At 41.4% G+C, this 18,039-nt stretch overlaps 1 protein-coding gene across 2 annotated transcripts in view; it reads left to right on the top strand.

Moving 5' to 3' along the window:
* Positions 1-17,144, top strand: part of SHC3 (SHC adaptor protein 3) — a 142,466-nt gene extending 125,322 nt beyond the window's left edge. The window contains exon 12 of one of the 2 annotated variants that reach the window (XM_027092031.1): positions 16,714-17,144. In XM_027092031.1, the coding sequence (XP_026947832.1) occupies positions 16,714-16,842 (129 nt within the window). In that variant the 3' untranslated portion in view covers positions 16,843-17,144. The remainder of the gene's footprint in view (positions 1-16,713) is intronic. The other variant, XM_027092032.1, reaches the window with a different exon arrangement.
* Positions 17,145-18,039: the final 895 nt, after the last annotated feature.

The raw sequence follows: 18,039 nt of genomic DNA, 5'->3' as shown, positions 1-18,039 counted from the left end.
GACAAGGATCACTGTGGCAGGGCTTCTGAGCTCCTGCAGAGGTGCTGAGGCTACCGACCCTAGATAACAGCAGCTGAAAAGAAGCCGGCGAGTGGGTCTGTAGGAACAGCCTCAGATATGGAGTCTGGTGCACTTTTTTTTCTTTTCAACATCTTTCAGAATCATTTAGTCAGCCCTCTGTGTCTAAAATTATTCCCTGAGTCATTTATCATTGATTCATCACTTTGGCCTTGAAGGGCCAGCAAAGTGATGTGGGCACTGTGCTTGCATTTGAACAAGCTACGGCTGCACGTTGCTGGGTATTCCATGGGCTTCGTCAACGTGGTCTCAGGTTATGGCATGTTTGAGAGCGTGTACAGGGGCTTTTGCATTCCTGAACTCACCAAACCATGACAACCATCCAACATCCACATTTATCAGGTTTTTATTTTCTTCTCAGGGTAATTAAGAAAACAAAAAGCCCCCTGATCCCTCCACTTAATAAAGCCCTGTTGTTATTTTGAAATTCCCTTTGTACCAGTCAGTCTAGCCTGTGCTGCCGTAACAAATAAGGGACTCCCTTCTCCAACAATGAGAAACCTGACTCCCATTATTCTTAATGTTTTTACCTATTTGATGAACTTCCTTGTATGTGGAAACCTGCCTCATCAAGCCTGGATTTCGACTCCTCTGCCCAGCTGTCCCCACATGGGTTCCCTCCTCACCCTGTTCATGTTTTGACACCCACACTGCTCGATCCTCCTACATACATGCCCTCCCCCTCCTTGGCTGTGACTTCCATGGTGGGCTGCCCAACCTTCTCCTTGGCATGGACGCTTCTGACACCCTGTGCCAGTCCATCCATCCATCCAGCCCTTGGGCATACCCACTCTGCCTGCACTCTGGGATGCCATTTGGGGCCATTGTGGCTACATGACCCCCACATCACAGACACCTGTCTTCTTGGCATTTGGACTTTTTGTTCACTTAGGAAGGAAAAGGAGAGGAAAGGAAAGGGAAGAGGAGCTTTGCAAAGTATTTCATAACAGATCCTGGGCCTCCTATCATTCCTAGTATAACTACCTTAGCACGCATCCCTACCAATAAGGACATTAAAACAACAACAACAACATGTCATTGTTATAGCCAACAAAAACCAAAACTAATTACTAAACATACTCAAAATTTCCTGATTATCTCAAAGATATTCTTTTTATAGTAAGTTTGTTGGAATCAGAATCCATAGATGGTCCATCCACGTCATGCATTTCATTATGTCTCAGGATTCGCACTCCGTAGAAGCTTTCTTTCTGTTTCCCTCTACACCTTGATTTGTTTGGTGAACTGGACATTTGTCTGTAGAATTTCCCACGTAGTGATTTGTGTCCTTGCTTTCTTGTGGCATTATTTAACTTGTTTCTTGTTTCTTGTATTATCTATGAATTGGTAAACATAAAGATCTTTAAAAACAGCTCTGTTGGGACAGAATTTACATAATACACACTTGAAGTGTACAATTCTGTGGGTTTAGTATATTCGCAGATATGAGCATCCATCAGCACCGTCCATTTTGGAATATTTTCATGCTGTACCATTTAGCTATCACCTCCCTATCCTCCGATCCCGCAGCCCTAGGAACCACTCAGCTATTTTCTGTCTCTATAGATTATCCAATTCTGGACATATGTATGAATAGAATTATATAATATGTGGACTTTTGACTAACTTCTTTCACTTAACATAATGTTTTAAAGGCTTACCCATGCTGTAATATGTGTGAGCACTCCATTCCTTTTTATGGATGAATAATATTCCATTTTTGGACATACCACAGTTTATGATTAGTCTGTTGATGGACACTTGGCTATTGTGAATAATGCAGCTATAAATGGTACGTACAAGTTTTTGCATGGACATATGTTTCATTTCTCTTGGATATATATCTAAGAGTGGGATGCTAGGTCAAATGGTAACTCTGTACTTTGTCTCTTGATGAAATGCCAGACGGTTTTCCAAAGCAGCTATACCATTTTACATTCCAACCAGCAGTGTATAAGGGTTATAATTCCTCTATATCATCACCAACACTTGTTATTATCTGCTTTTTGATTCTAGACATACTAGTGGATGTAAAGTGGTATACCATTGTGGTTTTGATTTGCATTTTCCTTGATGACTAATGAGGTTGAGCGTTTTTTCATGTGCTTATTGGCCGTGTGTGTATCTTCTTTGGAGAAATGACTATTCAGATCCTTTGCCTACATTTCTTCCTTTTCTTTTTTTTCTCTTCACTTTTTATTGTGGTAAAATATATGTAATACAAAATTTACCATCTTAACTACTTTTTGAGTCTACAGTTCAATGATATTAAGTATGTTTATATAATTAGGCAACCACCACCGCCATCCATCTCCAGAACCCTTCTCATCTTTTAAACCTGAAACTTTATACCTATTGAACAATAACTTCCCATTCCCAACCCCCAGTCCCTGGCATCCACCATTTTACTTTCTGTAACTATGATTTTGACTACTATAAGTATACCTCATATAAGTGGAATCATATAGTATTTGTCTTTTTGTAATTGGTTTATTTCACTTAGCACAATGCCCTCAGGTTTCATCCACATTGTAGAATGTGTCAGAATTTCCTTCCTTTTTAAGGCTAAATAATATTCCATTATATGTATGTATCGCATTGTATCGCATTTTGCTTATCCATTCATCAGTGGATGGATATTTGGGTTGCTTCCATGTTTTAGCTATTGTGAAAAATGATGCTATGAACATGGGTATGCAAATATCTCTTCCAGACCCCACTTTCAACTTTTATAGTATATATCCAAAGGTGGATTTGCTGGATCATATGGTAATTCATTTGTAATATTTTCTTGAGAAACCATCATATTTTTTCCACAGTGGCTGCACCATTTTACATTCCCACCAGCAGTATACAAGGGTACCAATTTCTACACATCCTCTCCAACATTTATTTTCTATTTTCTTTCTTTTTTTTTTTTTTTTTTTGCTGTATGCAGGCCTCCCACTGTTGTGGCCTCTCCAGTTGCGGAGCACAGGCTCCGGACGCGCAGGCTCAGCGGCCATGGCTCACGAGCCTAGCCGCTCCGCGGCATGTGGGATCTTCCCGGACCGGGGCATGAACCCGTGTGCCCTGCATCGGCAGGCGGACTCTCAACCACTGCTCCACGAGGGAAGCCCTCTATTTTCTTGATAGTAGCCATCCTAATGGATGTAAGATGGTATTTCATTGTAGTTTTGATTTGCATTTCTCTAATGATCAGTTTTGTTGGTCTCTTTATATTCATCCTTATTAGAGTTCATTGAGCTTTTTGGACGTTTATACTCATGTATTTAATCAGATTTGGAAAATTTCTGTCATTATTTCTTCAAGTACTATGTCTTTCTCTTTTTACTCTCTTCTCCCTCTAGCATTCTAGCAATGCATATGTTGATCTATTTTATGGTATCCCACAGGTCCTTTAGGCTCTGTTCACTTTTCTTCAACCTTTTTTCCTTCTGTTCCTGGGACTCAAAAATTTCAATTGTCCTATCTTCAAGCTCCCTGATTCTTTCTTCTGTCTTGTGCTTTTCCACTCCAGAGTTTCATTTTGGTTCCTATTTAGGTTTTCTAAATAGGTTTTATTGATGTTTCTATTATTTTCGTACATCATTTTCTTGACTTTCTCCACATCTTTATTTAGTTCTTTGAGCATCTTTAAGGCACCTTCAAGTTATTTTAAAGTCTTTTTCATGAATATTTATCCCTCTGTTTTTTCTAAGAGTTTTATAGTGTTAGCTTTTCCATTTAGGCTTTTGGTCCATTTTGAGTTAATTTGTATATTTGGGGTGAGGCAATGTTTCGATTTTATTATTTTACAGGTGGATATCCAGTTTTCTCAGCATCATTTGTTGAAAAGACTATTCTTTCCCCCATTGAATATGTTTGGCATTGCTGAAAACCGATTGACCATATATGTGTGGGTGTATTTCTGCATCTCAATTCCATTCTGTTGATCCCTATGTCTACCTTTATGGCAGTACAACATTGCCTTGATTACTGTTGCTTAGTAGTAAGTTTTTAAGTCAAAGAGAGTGAGTCCTCTGACTTTGTTCTTTTTCAAGATCGTTTTAGCTATTCAGGGAACCTCACAATTTTATATACATTTTAGAAACAGCTTGTCAATTTTTACAAAGAAGTCAGATGGGTTTCTTATAGGAATTGTGTTGAATGTACAGATCAACTGGGGGATAGAGAGTATTGCCATCTTAACAATGCTGTCTTCTGTCCATTAACATGGGATGTTTTCCCACTTATCTAGATCTTTAATTTCTTTTGACAATGTTTTTTTAGTTTCCAGAGTGTAAGTTTTCCACTTACTTTGTTAAATTTATTCCTCTCTATATATTTGTTTCTTGGATGCACTCATGAATGCAATTGTTTTCTCAATTTCATTCTCATTGTGTTCTTTGCAAGTATATAACTACAATTAATTGTTTATATTAATCTTATATCGTGCAAACTAGCTGAACTCATTTATTAGTTCTAATAGTAGTTTTTAGTGATTCCTTAGTGTTTTCTACATATAAGATCATATTATCTGTGAATAGAGATAGTTTACTTCTTTCAAATCTGGATGCATTTTATTTCTTTTTATTGACTATTTGCCCTGGCTAGAACATCCAATAGAATAATAGAAGTGGCAAGAGTGGTCGTCTTTATCTTTTTACTTATCTTAAGGGGAAAGCATCCAATCTTTCACCATTAGGTATGATGCTGTGAGTTTTTGTGGATGTCCTTTATCAGGTTAAGTAAATTTCCTTCTACTTTTTTGAGTATCTTTTAACATGAAAAAGTGTTGGATTTTGTCAAATGCTCTTTATGTGCCTATTGAAATAATTATGTGATTTTTGTTTTTTATTCTATTGATATGTTCAACTCCATCAATTGGTTTTCAGATGTTAAACCAACCTTGCATTCCTGGAATAAATTCTGCTTGGTCATAGTGTATAATTATTTTTATACGTTTCTGGATTTGGTTTGCTAGTACTTTTTGTTGAGGATTTTTTGCATCCATATTCATAAGAGATATTAGTCTGTAGTTCTCTTTTCTTGTAGTTTCTTTGTCTGGTTTTGGTATCAGGGTACTACTGGCCTCATTGATTGAATTTGGAAGTATTCCCTCATCTTCTACTTTTTGGAAGAAATTCCAAAGAATTTATATTAATTTTTCTTTAAACATTTGATAGAATTCAGCAGTGAAGTTATCTGGTCCTGGGCTTTTCTTTTGGGGTACTTCTGTTTACTGCTTAATATCTTCACTTGTTATAGGTGTATTCAGATTTTGTATTTCTTCCTGAGTCAGTTTTGATAGTTTGTGTCTTTCTAAGAATTTGTCCATTTCACCTAATATCAAATTGGTTGGCATAAAATTTTCCATGGTATTCTTTTATAATCTTTTTTATTTTTATAATGTGGGGAAAATGTTCCCCTTTTCATTTCTAAGTATAGTAGTTTGACTCTTCTTTGTTTTTTAATTTGGTCAATCTAGCTAAAGGTTTGTCAAGTTTGTTGACATTTTCAAAGAACCAACTTTTGGTTTCATTGATTTTTTTCTATTGTTTCTCTATTCTCCATTTTGTTTATCTCTGCTTTAATCTTTATGATTTTCTTTCTTCTGCTTGCCTTAAGTTTAGTATACTCTTCTTTTTTTCAGGGTCTTTAAGTGAGGGGTTATGTTATTGATTTGAGATTTTGTCTGTCTTAATATAGACATTTACAGCTATAAATTTCTTAAGTATAGCTGTAGCTCATAAGTTTGGTCTGTTGTGTCTTCGTTTTCATTTATTTTAAGTATTTTCTTATTTCCCTCCTGATATCTCTTTGACTCATTAATTATGTAGGAGTTTTTTTTGAATTTCTATGTATTTGTGAGTTTCTGAATTCTTTTCCTGCTGTTGAGTCCCAGTTTCATTCCATTTTGGTCAGAGATTGTATCCCCTTAGTGTGGCATTATTGTTATACATATTAAATCTATTATATTAATGTTACAGACTTAACAATGCATTGTTATATTACCTTACCCTCTGAAATTATTTCCTTAGCCTAATGCAGCTTTGCTCTGCCCACCTCCTTTGTACTGTTATTGGCAAATATGTTATACATATATTACATTTCTATGTTAGGCCCAACATTACATTATATTCATATTATTTTATACAATTACTTTTAAATAAGTTAATATTGAAGTTTCTAATTGCCTTCTTGAGAGAAGAGACCTAAGTTTTCCTCACCATGTCATTACTATTATCCAGCTCATTCCAACTATTTTTGGAACATGCATGAAGACAGTCTGATTTTCTGTTCTAATGTGGACTAATAGATTACTAAAGCAAACCCATTATTCTAAGGACATAGTCTCATTGGAGTCTTGGGTGAGTTTCAGCCTGTTGTGTATACTATATCTTCCTCTTTTATGGTTTTCACTCACTTTAATTGGAGTTATTTCTCAAAACAGGTGCATGGGCATGAACTTTCTCATTCCTACATGTCTGAAAATATATTTTGAAGTCACTTTGATTCACCTTATGGTTGCCTGTAGCATGGCTGCTCTGATTCTTAATCTTTTGTAGATTACTTTTTCTTTACCTACTAGACATTTTTAGTTTTTTCTTTACCTTCTACAATGACGTGGTCATGAATCTGTGTGTACCTTTTCTTATTCATTTTTCCAGAGATGTGATGAACGCTTTCCATCTGAAAATTTTTGTTTTTTCTTAGGTCATAGCAATTTCCTTATATTATTTCTTTGATAATTTCTTACCTTCTTTATTCTTTCCCCTTAGAACACCTTGTTGAGGGGATGGATCTCTTGGATTGATCTTCTGTCTCTTCTTTCCTGCAAGTTTCCAGTTCTTTGAAAATTTGCTCTATGTTCTGAAAGCTTTCCTTGATGATCTTCCAAACTTAATATATGTATAATTTTACAAATTGTATATTTAATTTCTAAAGGAAAATTTGTTATCTTCTGATTGTTTTACTTTTTTGTGCATCTTGTTCTTTTTAATGGTTAAAAAGAAGAAGAACATTTTTACTTTTTGGTGTTATTAATATGAGTTGTTTTTAATATTTTGTCTATTTTCCAACTTAACTTGTGGGGTCAGGTGTTTGTTTGCTTATCATGATTTTTCTTTTCATGGTACTGACATTCTTAAGATGCCCAGTACATTTCCTTGCCATATAGAAGAACAAGAGACTGGACTGATTTTCCTGGGATGGATCTCCTCTGCTGTAATACATTTAGGTATCTTTCCCTCTAGTCTTTCCTGGCATTAGCATTGAAGACTGACTGAGATTATGTGTGTGTGGTGGGTGAGACATGGTGTAGGGATATTTTGGAGGGGATTAGGTGAAGGGAAGCTGTTGTATGACAGATTAGAGGACTGTAGGGTGAGAAGGGGTGGAGGGGGCTCGGACTTTTACGCTGGGTACCTCCCAGGAGCGTTTTACTTGGAATCACCTTTACCCTCCTATAGCCTTAATTTTCCCCAGACGTCTTATTTAATTTCTTTGGATAAACATTCTCTGGCTTCTTCCCTGAAGGCAAAATACTAGTTTGGCTATAAGGAGGCAAAGGGGAAGGAGGGGGTGGTGGAGCTGCTGGCTAAGTTACTCTGGAGCATTCTCCAGGCAGCCTAACTGCTCTCCCTCCCACCATTGCTCCTCTCTCTCCTCAGCTGCAGGATCCGCCCTCCCCTCTACATTCTAGGCTACCCTTCTCCTCACTCTTTTATTTCAACAGCCTTCCTCTTTTCTGCTAGCCCACAGTGTGCTGATGTTACAGTATCCACTGGCAATCCACATCCTTCTTTTTTGTTTTAGAAGTTTATTCCTCTACTGTCATTTCACTGGGTTTGGCGAAGATGGGATAAGACAATGCCTATACTCAGCCTTACATTTTAAATTAGAATTTCTTTACTCATGCCTTTCCTGTAAAAAGAGAATCATTTAATGATGTAAAACATCAGCTATTCACCCATCTCTATTTTCTATCGACAATTACAAAATTAAAGAAGTAAAAACACATAGGTACATTTTAGTATCTTCCCTCCTTTTTTGGTAAGGGACCTTCCCTCCTTTTTTTCTGTAAATACACCAGTGCCCTAGGGGAGCTTGGAGCTAATGTGTCCACAACATTTCTGTGCTTCTCTGGCATGGCTCTGAAGAAACCCTGATTGGTGAACATTTCCTATGAATTTCCCTTTTGGATACCGTGGTCAGGCTTCTACCTTTTTTCTCTTCTATTATCAGAAACAGACTTTGCTGACTTTTGGGTAAACTTGGGGATGATTGAGGCTCCTTAGTACCTTGGAACTGGAAAAAGAAGGGACATTACACCTAGAAGGAACCAGGGCCAGGCAGCCCAAAATAGTCCCCCCCTGGATGTGGCTGGTCAGGGAAACCATGGGGTGGGAGGGGGAGATTGGAAGATCTCCAGGATCCCAGCTGTGCAGGGATTCATGATCAAGCTTACAGTTTGGATGGAAAATGAGTGTACATGTGGAGCAAGGCATCAATTGGAAAATGTAAGCAACTGGCGTGCAAGATTCCAAGTACGACCCTTGGCATTGCAGCCCTGGGGGCTGATGTGGATCCAGCACTGTGGCCATTGGGTTTAGGAGGGACTTGGACTGCACCTTAATTTCAAGTCTGGAAGAAGCCAGGCAATGTGGCCAGGGTGGGTCTACATCCTATCTGTGTTAGGTTGCATTCAGGCATGAACTTTTGGGGGTGGGAAGATGTCAGTGGATCCAGCCAAAGCTGAGACAGTAGACAGAGGGCTGCAGGTCTGTATGTGCAACTGTTCCTGTGGAATCAGAGTTTTCATCAGGAGACATCTTCAACTGACAGCTTTGCCTGTTCTAGTGCCACCCTTTGGACGGGGCTGAATGTAATCATTTTGTCATCGATTGAATGTACTCCTTAAGGCATGATTTTTTTTTTTTTGGCCGCACCACGTGGCTTGTGAGATCTCAGTTCCCAAACCAGAGATTGAACCCGGGCTGTGGCAGTGAAAGCCTGGAATCCTAACCACTAGGCCCCCAGGGAACTCCCTTAATATACCATTTTTAAATGCACAATTTCTAAATGCCTACAGAGCAACTCCACATAAGTGTTCTAGGCAACTTGAGCCTACCACGTCTAAAGGGGAAGGTATCATCCCATCGTTCCCAGCTCCTCACCCCAGCTGTCCCCTGGATGCCTTCCCATGGCTTGCCCAGTCAGCAAGCCTCTGCCACCAGCACCTCCCTCTCACACTCCACATTCTCTGACTGACCAATCCCCTAAATATCTCTGAAAGGGTCCCTCTCTTCCTGGATTGTCAGTGCATTTCCCCCCACCCTTCACTGCCAGCAGGAGGCTCCGCTAATGTCATTCCCTGCTCTAAATCTCTCCAGGATGGCCGTTGCCTTCAGGGTAAGTTTAAACTGCTCAGTATGGTATGAAAAACAGGAACAGCAAACATTTACTGAGCATGTACTAGGGGCCCTGCACTGTGTGAAATTCTTCATGCACATTAATCAGTTACTTCTGATGAGAATCCTATGAAGTAGGACTATTATGATAACAAATTTACATGGGAATGAAGGCTCAGAGAGGTCAGTAACTTGCCCTAAAGGGCACCATTAGGAGGTGACAGGTGGGGAGGTGAACCCAGGTGCTTGAAACTGGCTTCTTGTCACTACACCAGACAGTTATCTTGGGGGTTGGGGGGGAGGTCCGATGGTAGTTCACAAAGCACACAGAATGCTGCTTGGCACCCAGCTGGGTGACGAAGGAAAGCGCTGGTGTCTGGCTGGTTTACATCTCAGTGGAGCATCTTGAGAATGTCCCATCATTTCTGTTTTGATACTGGGTGGGTGGAGGGGCTGAATGAACAGGGCAGGTACTGTCACGTTCCTGTCAACAATGCAATTAGACCAACAGAGCTTCAAGCTGTACTCTTCTTGCCCAGTGGTTCTCAGAGTGGGGTCCCCTGTCCACTGGAACCTGCTAGAAATGCAAATTCTCAGGCTCCACCTGCTGAGTCAGAATCTCTTGGGGTGGGGGTGTCAGGCAGTCTGTGCTTCCAGAAGACCCTAGGGGCTTTTGATGCTGCTCAAGCTGAGAACCACAGTCTAGTGAACGCATCCTTCCTGGCCTGTACATTTTGGGGCCTCTGCCTGGGGCTTTGTGTCACAGGGTTGCTTCATGGCTAAGAAGAAAATGTTTGGGGAGGGCAACACCAGATAATATTGAAGGAAGCTTCCAGCTCTCAGTTCAATTTCTTCGCCACTGTGTTCTGCCAGCCACTAGAGGGAGCAAAAGGCACACAGCTTCTATCCTGGGAAAGGGATGGCTGAGCCTCACCTGTAAGGATGCAGGTGAGCGTCCAACCTCCGCTTCTCAGCAGTCCAGGCAGGCTTGCAGGAGAGCCTGCTGTCCACGCTACTCTGTGCTTCTTCTCTTCCTAGTTTGCTCTGTGTTCACAGATTTTCACAAAGTTATCAGGTTAGCTTTGTGGGATGGCTCTGTCCTCCCTGGGTCTGCATTCTGCGCCCAGTGTTCTCCCCCGCCAAAGTACATTTGGCATGGTCTCTGGTGGTGAGCACTGCAGGGTCAGACAGCTTGGGGATGCATTGAGTGCCCCAGCCTTCCTCCTTTAAGCTGGAATTAGGACTTTTTTGGTACTTTCTTGAGCAGTGCCTTATCAGCTGGCATCCTGGAAGCCTCACAGAGGTGAGCACTTAGAACTAGCAGGGCCCCAGAGAATCTTCCTGGGATGAAAGTTCTGCATTTAGAGAGACTACAATTCTATCCATCTACAGAGCTCCTAAAAAATTATTTTTAAGGTAGAATTTTCTGTGCTAGTTGATACAAGCAACAAGGAATTATTATACTTTCTGAACAGTTTGAACAAAAGTTCATAAACCCAATACTGCTGGAAAGTTAGAGTTCCAAAGGGCTGATCAAGCAGCCCCACATCTGCAAGGGCATGGAGGCTCACCTGTGAGGTGATCAGGTGTGCTCAGACCAGGCTGCAACTTAGCTGTCCTCTCCTTTGCCCTCCTGGATGACTGCCCCCTGCATCACCCCATCCTCATGGCACTCACGTCCACCACTGCCCTCTTCCACTGCTCATCAAGGTGAAGAGCCCAGACTACAGAGCAAAACCCGGGCATAGTGTGTCCCTTCTGACAGATGTCCACATCTGGCTTAGTCAACCTTGATGGAGAAAACGTCCAGAATCAATGAAGGGGGGTGGTGAGAAGAGCTCAGAGACTTCACTCAGTCTCTCCTGTGCCCTCAGATCCCAAACCTCATATTCTACTCCAAAAATTAACATCCTGAGGTTGACCCACCACTTCCCACCTCCACTGCTGCTCCCACCCTTGCAGATACTGCTAGGACAGTGAGGTGGAATTGCTGGATCACATGGGAAATCTATTTTTAATTTTTTGACGAATCTCCATGCTGCTTTTCCACAGTGGCTGCATCAATTTACATTCCCACCAACAGTGTAGGAGGGTTCCCTTTTCTTCGCATCCTGATCAACACTTGTTATTTTTTGTCTTTTTGACAATAGCCCTTCTGACAGGTATGAGGTGATATTTCACTGTGGTTTTAATTTGCATTTCTGTGGTGATTAGTGATGTTGAGCATCTTTCCATGCCGGTTGGCCAACAGGCCATCTGTATGTCTTCTTTGGAAAAATGTCCATTCAGGTCCTTTGACCATTTTTAATCAGGTTATTTTTCTTTTTTATGTTGAGTTGTGTGAGTTTTTTGTATATTTTGGATATTAACCCTGTATTGGGCTTATTATTTGCAAATATCTTCTCCCATTCTATAGGTGGCCTTTTTTTGTTGTCAATAGTTCCCTTCACTGTACAAAAGCTTTTTAGTTCGATGTAATCTCATTTGTTCATTTTTGCTTACATTTCCCTTGCCTGAGGAGACATGTCCAAAAAACTATTGCTAAAACCGATGTCAGAGAATGTCTGCCTAGGTCTTCTTTTAGAATTTTTATGGTTTCAGGTCTTACATTTAAGTCTTTAATCAATTTTATTTCTGTATATGGTGTGAGAAAGTATTCTAGTTTGATTCTTTTGTATGTCCAGTTTTCCCAACACCGTTTATTGAAGAGGCTGTTTTTCCCCATTATGTATTCTTGATTTGGCCCATTTTTAAGTCTGGTTGTTTTTTTTCTTATTATTGGTTTTAAGAGTTCTTTGTATAGTAGAATATTGTATTGGATAATAGTCCAAACTTATTATTTTATTATTTATTGTTATTATATATTATTTTATTTATTAGATATGTCTCTTGCAAATATTTTCTTCCCATCTGTGGCATGTCTTCTCATTCTCTTGACAGTGTCATTTGAAGGGCAGAAGTTTTTAATTTTAATGAAATCCAGCTTCTCATTTCCTTCTTTCATGGATCATGCCTTTGATATCATAAATAAAAAGTCATCATCAAACCCACAGTCATCTAGGTTTTCTCCTATGTTATCTTGTAAGAGTTTTATAGTTTTGCATTTTACATTTAGGTTTATCATCCATTTTGAGTCAATTTTTGTGAAGAGTGTACAGTTTGTGTCTAGGTTCAGTTTTTTGCATGTGGTTGTCCAGCACAATTTGCTGTTCTAGCACCATTTGTTGAAAAGACAATATTTACTCCATTGTATTGCCTTTGCTTCTTTGTCAAAGATCAGTCATCTATATTTGTGTGGGTCTATTTCTGGGCTCTCTATTCTGTTCCATTGATCTATTTGTCTGTTCTTTCACTAATACCACACTGTCTTGATTACTGAAGCTTTATTGTAAAACTTGAAGTTGAGTATTATCAGTCCTCCAACTTTATTCTTCTCCTTTGGTATTGTGTTGGCTACACTTGGTCTTTTGCTTTTCCATATAAACTTTAGAATAAGTTTGTCAATATACACAATATCTTGCTGGGATTTTGATTGGGACTGCATTGAATCTATAGATCAAGTTGGGAAGAACTGACATCTTGACAATATTGAGTCTTTCAATCCATGAATACCGAATATATCTTCATTTATTTAGTTTTTTAAAACTTTCTCTCATAATTTTGTAGTTTCCCTCATATAATTGTGTATATATTTTGTTAGATTTATAACTATTTCATTTTGGGGGTGCTAATATACTGGGTTGGCCAAAAAGTTTGTTTGGAGTTTTCCATAAGATGTTTTGGGAAAAACCCAAACAAGCTTTTTGACCAACCCAATAAATAGTATTATGTTTTTAATTTCAAATTCAACTTGTTCATTGCTTATATATAGGAAAGCAACTGACTTTTGTATAGTAACCTCTTATCCTGCAATCTTGTTACAATCATTTTTTAGTTCCAGGAATGTTTGGTTGGTTGTTTGTATTTTGGTTGTTGTTGCTGTTGATTTTTTTGGATTTTATTCATAGACAATCATATCATCTGTAAGCAAAGACAGTTTTATTTCTTCCTTTCCAATCAGCATACATTTTATTTCCTTTTCTTGACTTGTTGCATTAGCTGGGACTTCTACTATGATGTTGAAAAGGAGTAATGAGATGGGACATCCTTGCCTTGTTCCTGATCTTACTGGGAAAGCTTCAAGTTATTTGTAATATTCCTTTATTATCCTTTTAACGTCTGTGAGATCTGTAGTGATGACCCCTCTTTCACTTCTGATATTAGTAATTTGTGTCTTCTTTCATTTTTTCTTACTTAGCCTGGTTAGAGGCTTATTGATTTTATTTATCTTTTCAAAGAACTAGCTTTGGGGATCATTGATTTTCTGTATTGATTTCCTATTTCAATTTCATTGATTTCTGCCCTAATTTTTATTATTTCTTTCCCTTTACTTAACTTGAACTTAACTTGCTTTTCCTTCTCTAGTTTCCTAAAGTGGAAGCTTAGATTATTGATTTCAGATTTTTCTTCATTTTCAATATATGCGTATTGAACTAAAACAAAGGCTCTCATCCGCACTTTTATGTGATTTTTGCTATGCAAAGCCTAACGTAGTTTTCTGGGGTTAACATTCATGTGTCATCACTGTAGCAGAATCCCTTTATGTATCTGGAGAAGTTTGTCCTAGGTTTGTCTGGGCTGCTGGGCTTTTAAAATCAGCCATTGGCATTTCCAGCACATGGCAGGTGAGTCTACACAGATGGCTCTGTGTGCTGCAAGTTCTCTGGGCAGGAGCTAGATCAGAGTTTCAGCAAGTATTTATAGGAGTGAAGTAAACTGCCTACTTCTTTATATGGCTTACTCTTCTGTGTGCTTACATGTGTGCATGTTTATACTGGCCAGCCTACGTACTACAAAAACACTGACCAGTGGTCCTCAGCTTGGCAGCATGTTGGAATCATGGAGGGAACATACAACACGCTAGTGCCCAGGCCCCATCCCAAGCTCCTGGTGAAGTTGGCCTAGGCATGGGGTTACTGAGAGCAACTCAGGTGATGCCAACGTGAGCCCAGGTTTAGACCACTGTCCCAGACACTTTCCCAACATAAATCCTTCTTCATCTGTCTCTATTGCCCCAGAACATAAATGAGTGTTAATCATTAAGAAGTGGAAATAAGGAGTCAATGATGTAAAGGCAACACCCCGATAATACTAGGCTCAAGCTGAGCTCCTGGGTGCCTTCAGCATCCAAGGAAGGGGCCTGTTGTGTTATCCAGGGGGTCTTTCTGGGTGGGGAATTCTAAGGAGCCCCAGGAGGATTAAACAACCTTGATGCAAAGATGCCAGAAAGTCTTGCAAAAAGATTTTTTTCTGAATGTGCCCATCAGATTACACCCTTACTGAGGCTTAATGCCCAAGAGTCAGGGGACCCCATGGCCTGGGAAGTTTCTTCCCCTTCAGTGCTTACAGAGGTGGGTGGGGAGGAGCCTCACATCAGAGTTGGAACCCAGGAGAGGAGAGCATCCTAATTTTAAAAAGTTTAAAGCCCAGGGCAGATGGCCTGGGCAGGGGCTTCTGATATACACACCTGAAGCATAGATTTAGAGAGAGAATGAGATATGAGACTGAAGGCCTAGAGATGGACATCCCATTGGTGGGTTGATGGAGGGGGAGAAAAAAGGGTGGCCACATTAAGAAAGGAGAGTGAGATTAAGAACTTGGAGAAGGATGGATGGACCTAGAGATTGTCATATTGAGTGAAGTAATTCAGACACAGAAAGGCAAATATCATATGATATCACTTATATGTGGAATCTAAAAGATGTTACAAATAACTTATTTACGAAACAGAAATAGAGTCACAGATGCAGAAAAGAAATTTATGGTTACCAGGGGGAAAGGGGCGGGGGAGGGATAAATTGGGAGATTGGGATTTGCATATGCACACTATTATATATAAAATAGATAACCAATAAGAACCTACTGTATAGCACAGGGAACTCTACTCAGTACTCTGTAATGACCTATATGGGAAAAGAATCTAAAGAAGAGTGGATATATGTTTATGTATAACTGACTCATATTGCTGTACAGCAGAAACTAACACAACATTTTAAATCAACTATACTCCAATAAAATTAACAAAAAAATAACTTGGTGAAAGAATATTGGGACAAGTAAGTGAGGAGAATAGATGTGCCTTCAGATCCTTGAGGGAGGGATGGTTGTTCCCTGGTTGTTCCAAGGGAGGGATGGGTCCCAGCAATGAGGCTGGAGAGAGGGGTGGGGGTACCCAGGCATCCCAGACCCATTGTGAGGGTCATCAATGGGACTAGAGCACTAGTGGGTACAGCCAGGGGCCTACTCCCTGCCCCGTCTCCATTCCCTCTCAAAGAAGTAGGGCCCCGGGGCTGCATCCGGAGCACGCTGGGACACTGCTCCTGGCCAGAACTCATACTGCCTCCTTCAAGTGTGGTCTATACTGTGAGTGTACCGGCTCAGGGTGGGGGGACTGGTGACCCCCAGGGACCAGAGCACTGGGCCATTGTGCAGAGGGAAGAGGCAAAGCGCCACCCAGCACCCTCACCGCATCTCAGGCCTTCATCTATTCAGGAGAAGTTCATGGACAGGCACCCTACTAAGCTTTAGAACTGAGTGACCAGAAACGTGCAGCACTGCCCCTCCATCCCAGCAAGGGTCACTCTCCAGTGGGAACTTGGAGCCCCTCCTCACAACTGTGGGCTCCTTTCTGGCAGGTGTGCAGGATGCTGACAGCTGGCCTGGGGAGGGGTGGTGAGGAAGGACAGGGGCCTGAAGGTGCTGACCTGGAGGCTGAGCTAGGTTCCCAGGTGGAAGAAGAGGTCTGGGCCAGTACCGCCGGGCAAAGGCCTGCAGGTGGCAGGGGCAGGGGAGCCTGCAGACACCGCTGGGTGGTGCAGGACAGAGGTTTCTGGGATGAATCCCATGAGGGCAGGAGGGGAGCCAGAGAGAGGAGGCTGTTGGGATGCAGAGGATCTCACCACGGCCCCTGGTTGCTAAAGGTGGGGGAGGCCATGGCTCAGTCCCAGAGGGGTGGACAGATGAACTGACTGAATTTACTGGCCAGTGACAGGGACCAGGGACTTAGCAGACACCACCTCTGAAAGCACAGGGAAACCCTGGGTCGCTAAGGAGGCTGCGTCTCCAGTTCTGACTCCCAGTGGGGGGCGTTCTTCTTCCTTTGCCTGTGGGTGGTGCTAACCTTCCCTCTGCACCCTCACAGATCCGCACAAAGGACAGGATCTTTGACAGTATCAACGACCTCATCAACCACCACCTGGAGAACAGCCTGCCCATCGTCTCTGCCGGGAGCGAGCTCTGCCTTCAGCAGCCGGTGGAGAGGAACCCGTGACCTGCCAGCTGCCCCGTCCCGACACTGCACCTGCAGTCAGGAGGGCTCACTTCTTCCCGGTAGACGGGTACTGGGCCATGGGAACTCAAGCATCTGCCCACTAGCTCAGAGCTTTGTTCAAAAGCCCCAGGAGGAAGGCCTCCCTAAAGTGCAAGTTTCATAAACTTGTTCCGAATTCTCATGTGCATATTAAAGGTGTACATACCTATACATCCTGTACAAATTATCCCTCTATATTTATATTTTTTAAGACTAAGAAAGATGTAAGACTGATGTTCCGTGCTGTATGTTTTTAATGAAAACAAAGTCTGACTGTAGTTGTCCGGGCAAAATGTTAATTCAGCTGACCCATTCCACTGGGAAAGTCCACTGGGGAGGTGTTACCTACTAAGCACAATACAGGGAATAGAAGCAGCAGGAGGGTCGGTAATAAACACTTGGGATTGTGATAGAATAAGGCAAGATGCTGTCTATGCTCTGCACGTAAAGCCCTGTGAAGTGCTGGTCCTCATGGCTGTCCCTCCTCCTTGGCGACGCCTCGCAGGCTGCCTGCATCACACCTGTGTGCATGCGGTTTCCAGCACCAGAGATTAGGGCTGCTGCACTGAAGAGTAGGCGTTACTCCAGCTGTTTCAGGTAGTGCTGAGCACAGGAATGCCATCTCCCATGACTCCGGTTGTCCAGGGGTTCTTGGGGATCCACTTTACTGCCAAATAGGGCACAAAATAAGCCTCACTGATCAAGATCTTGACAGGTAAATGCTTCCTTTGTTTTTATCTGTATAAGGACAAAATGAGGATGAGTGGAGGGGTAGATGGGGGTTTGTACATCCTCTTAGCCAACAGGCTGCTGCAGTACCTGCTAGTAAAACCCCGCCCCCTTTATATTCAGTAGAGGAAGAAGCATGTGTACGATCTGTGGAAGACGGGTGCAAACACATGTGCTCAGAGTTCCTGCCTGGAGACATTCCATCAGCTGTGGCTGATTCAGGTTTGCCTGAAGCTCGGGACCAGGCTCAAGAGCTTTGGGAATCAGTTTGAGGTCCCACTTCTGGAGAGATTGGTGGTAAATTGGCTGGTTTGTCTCTACAATTGTTTCCCAGTTGCTCCATGAAAAGGGCTCATGCCCTGGGCAGCGCTTTGTCCCGGCTCCTTCCTTTGGGATCAAACACTGATTTCCTACTGGGTCGTTTGGTGT

The sequence above is a fragment of the Aethalodelphis obliquidens genome, unplaced genomic scaffold (assembly GCF_003676395.1).
Source record: "Aethalodelphis obliquidens isolate GAN/ISIS:26980383/991018 unplaced genomic scaffold, ASM367639v1 scaffold74, whole genome shotgun sequence".
NCBI lineage: Eukaryota > Metazoa > Chordata > Mammalia > Artiodactyla > Delphinidae > Aethalodelphis > Aethalodelphis obliquidens.
Note: the sequence above shows the minus strand (reverse complement) of the source record. Positions and strands in the feature narration are given on the sequence as shown.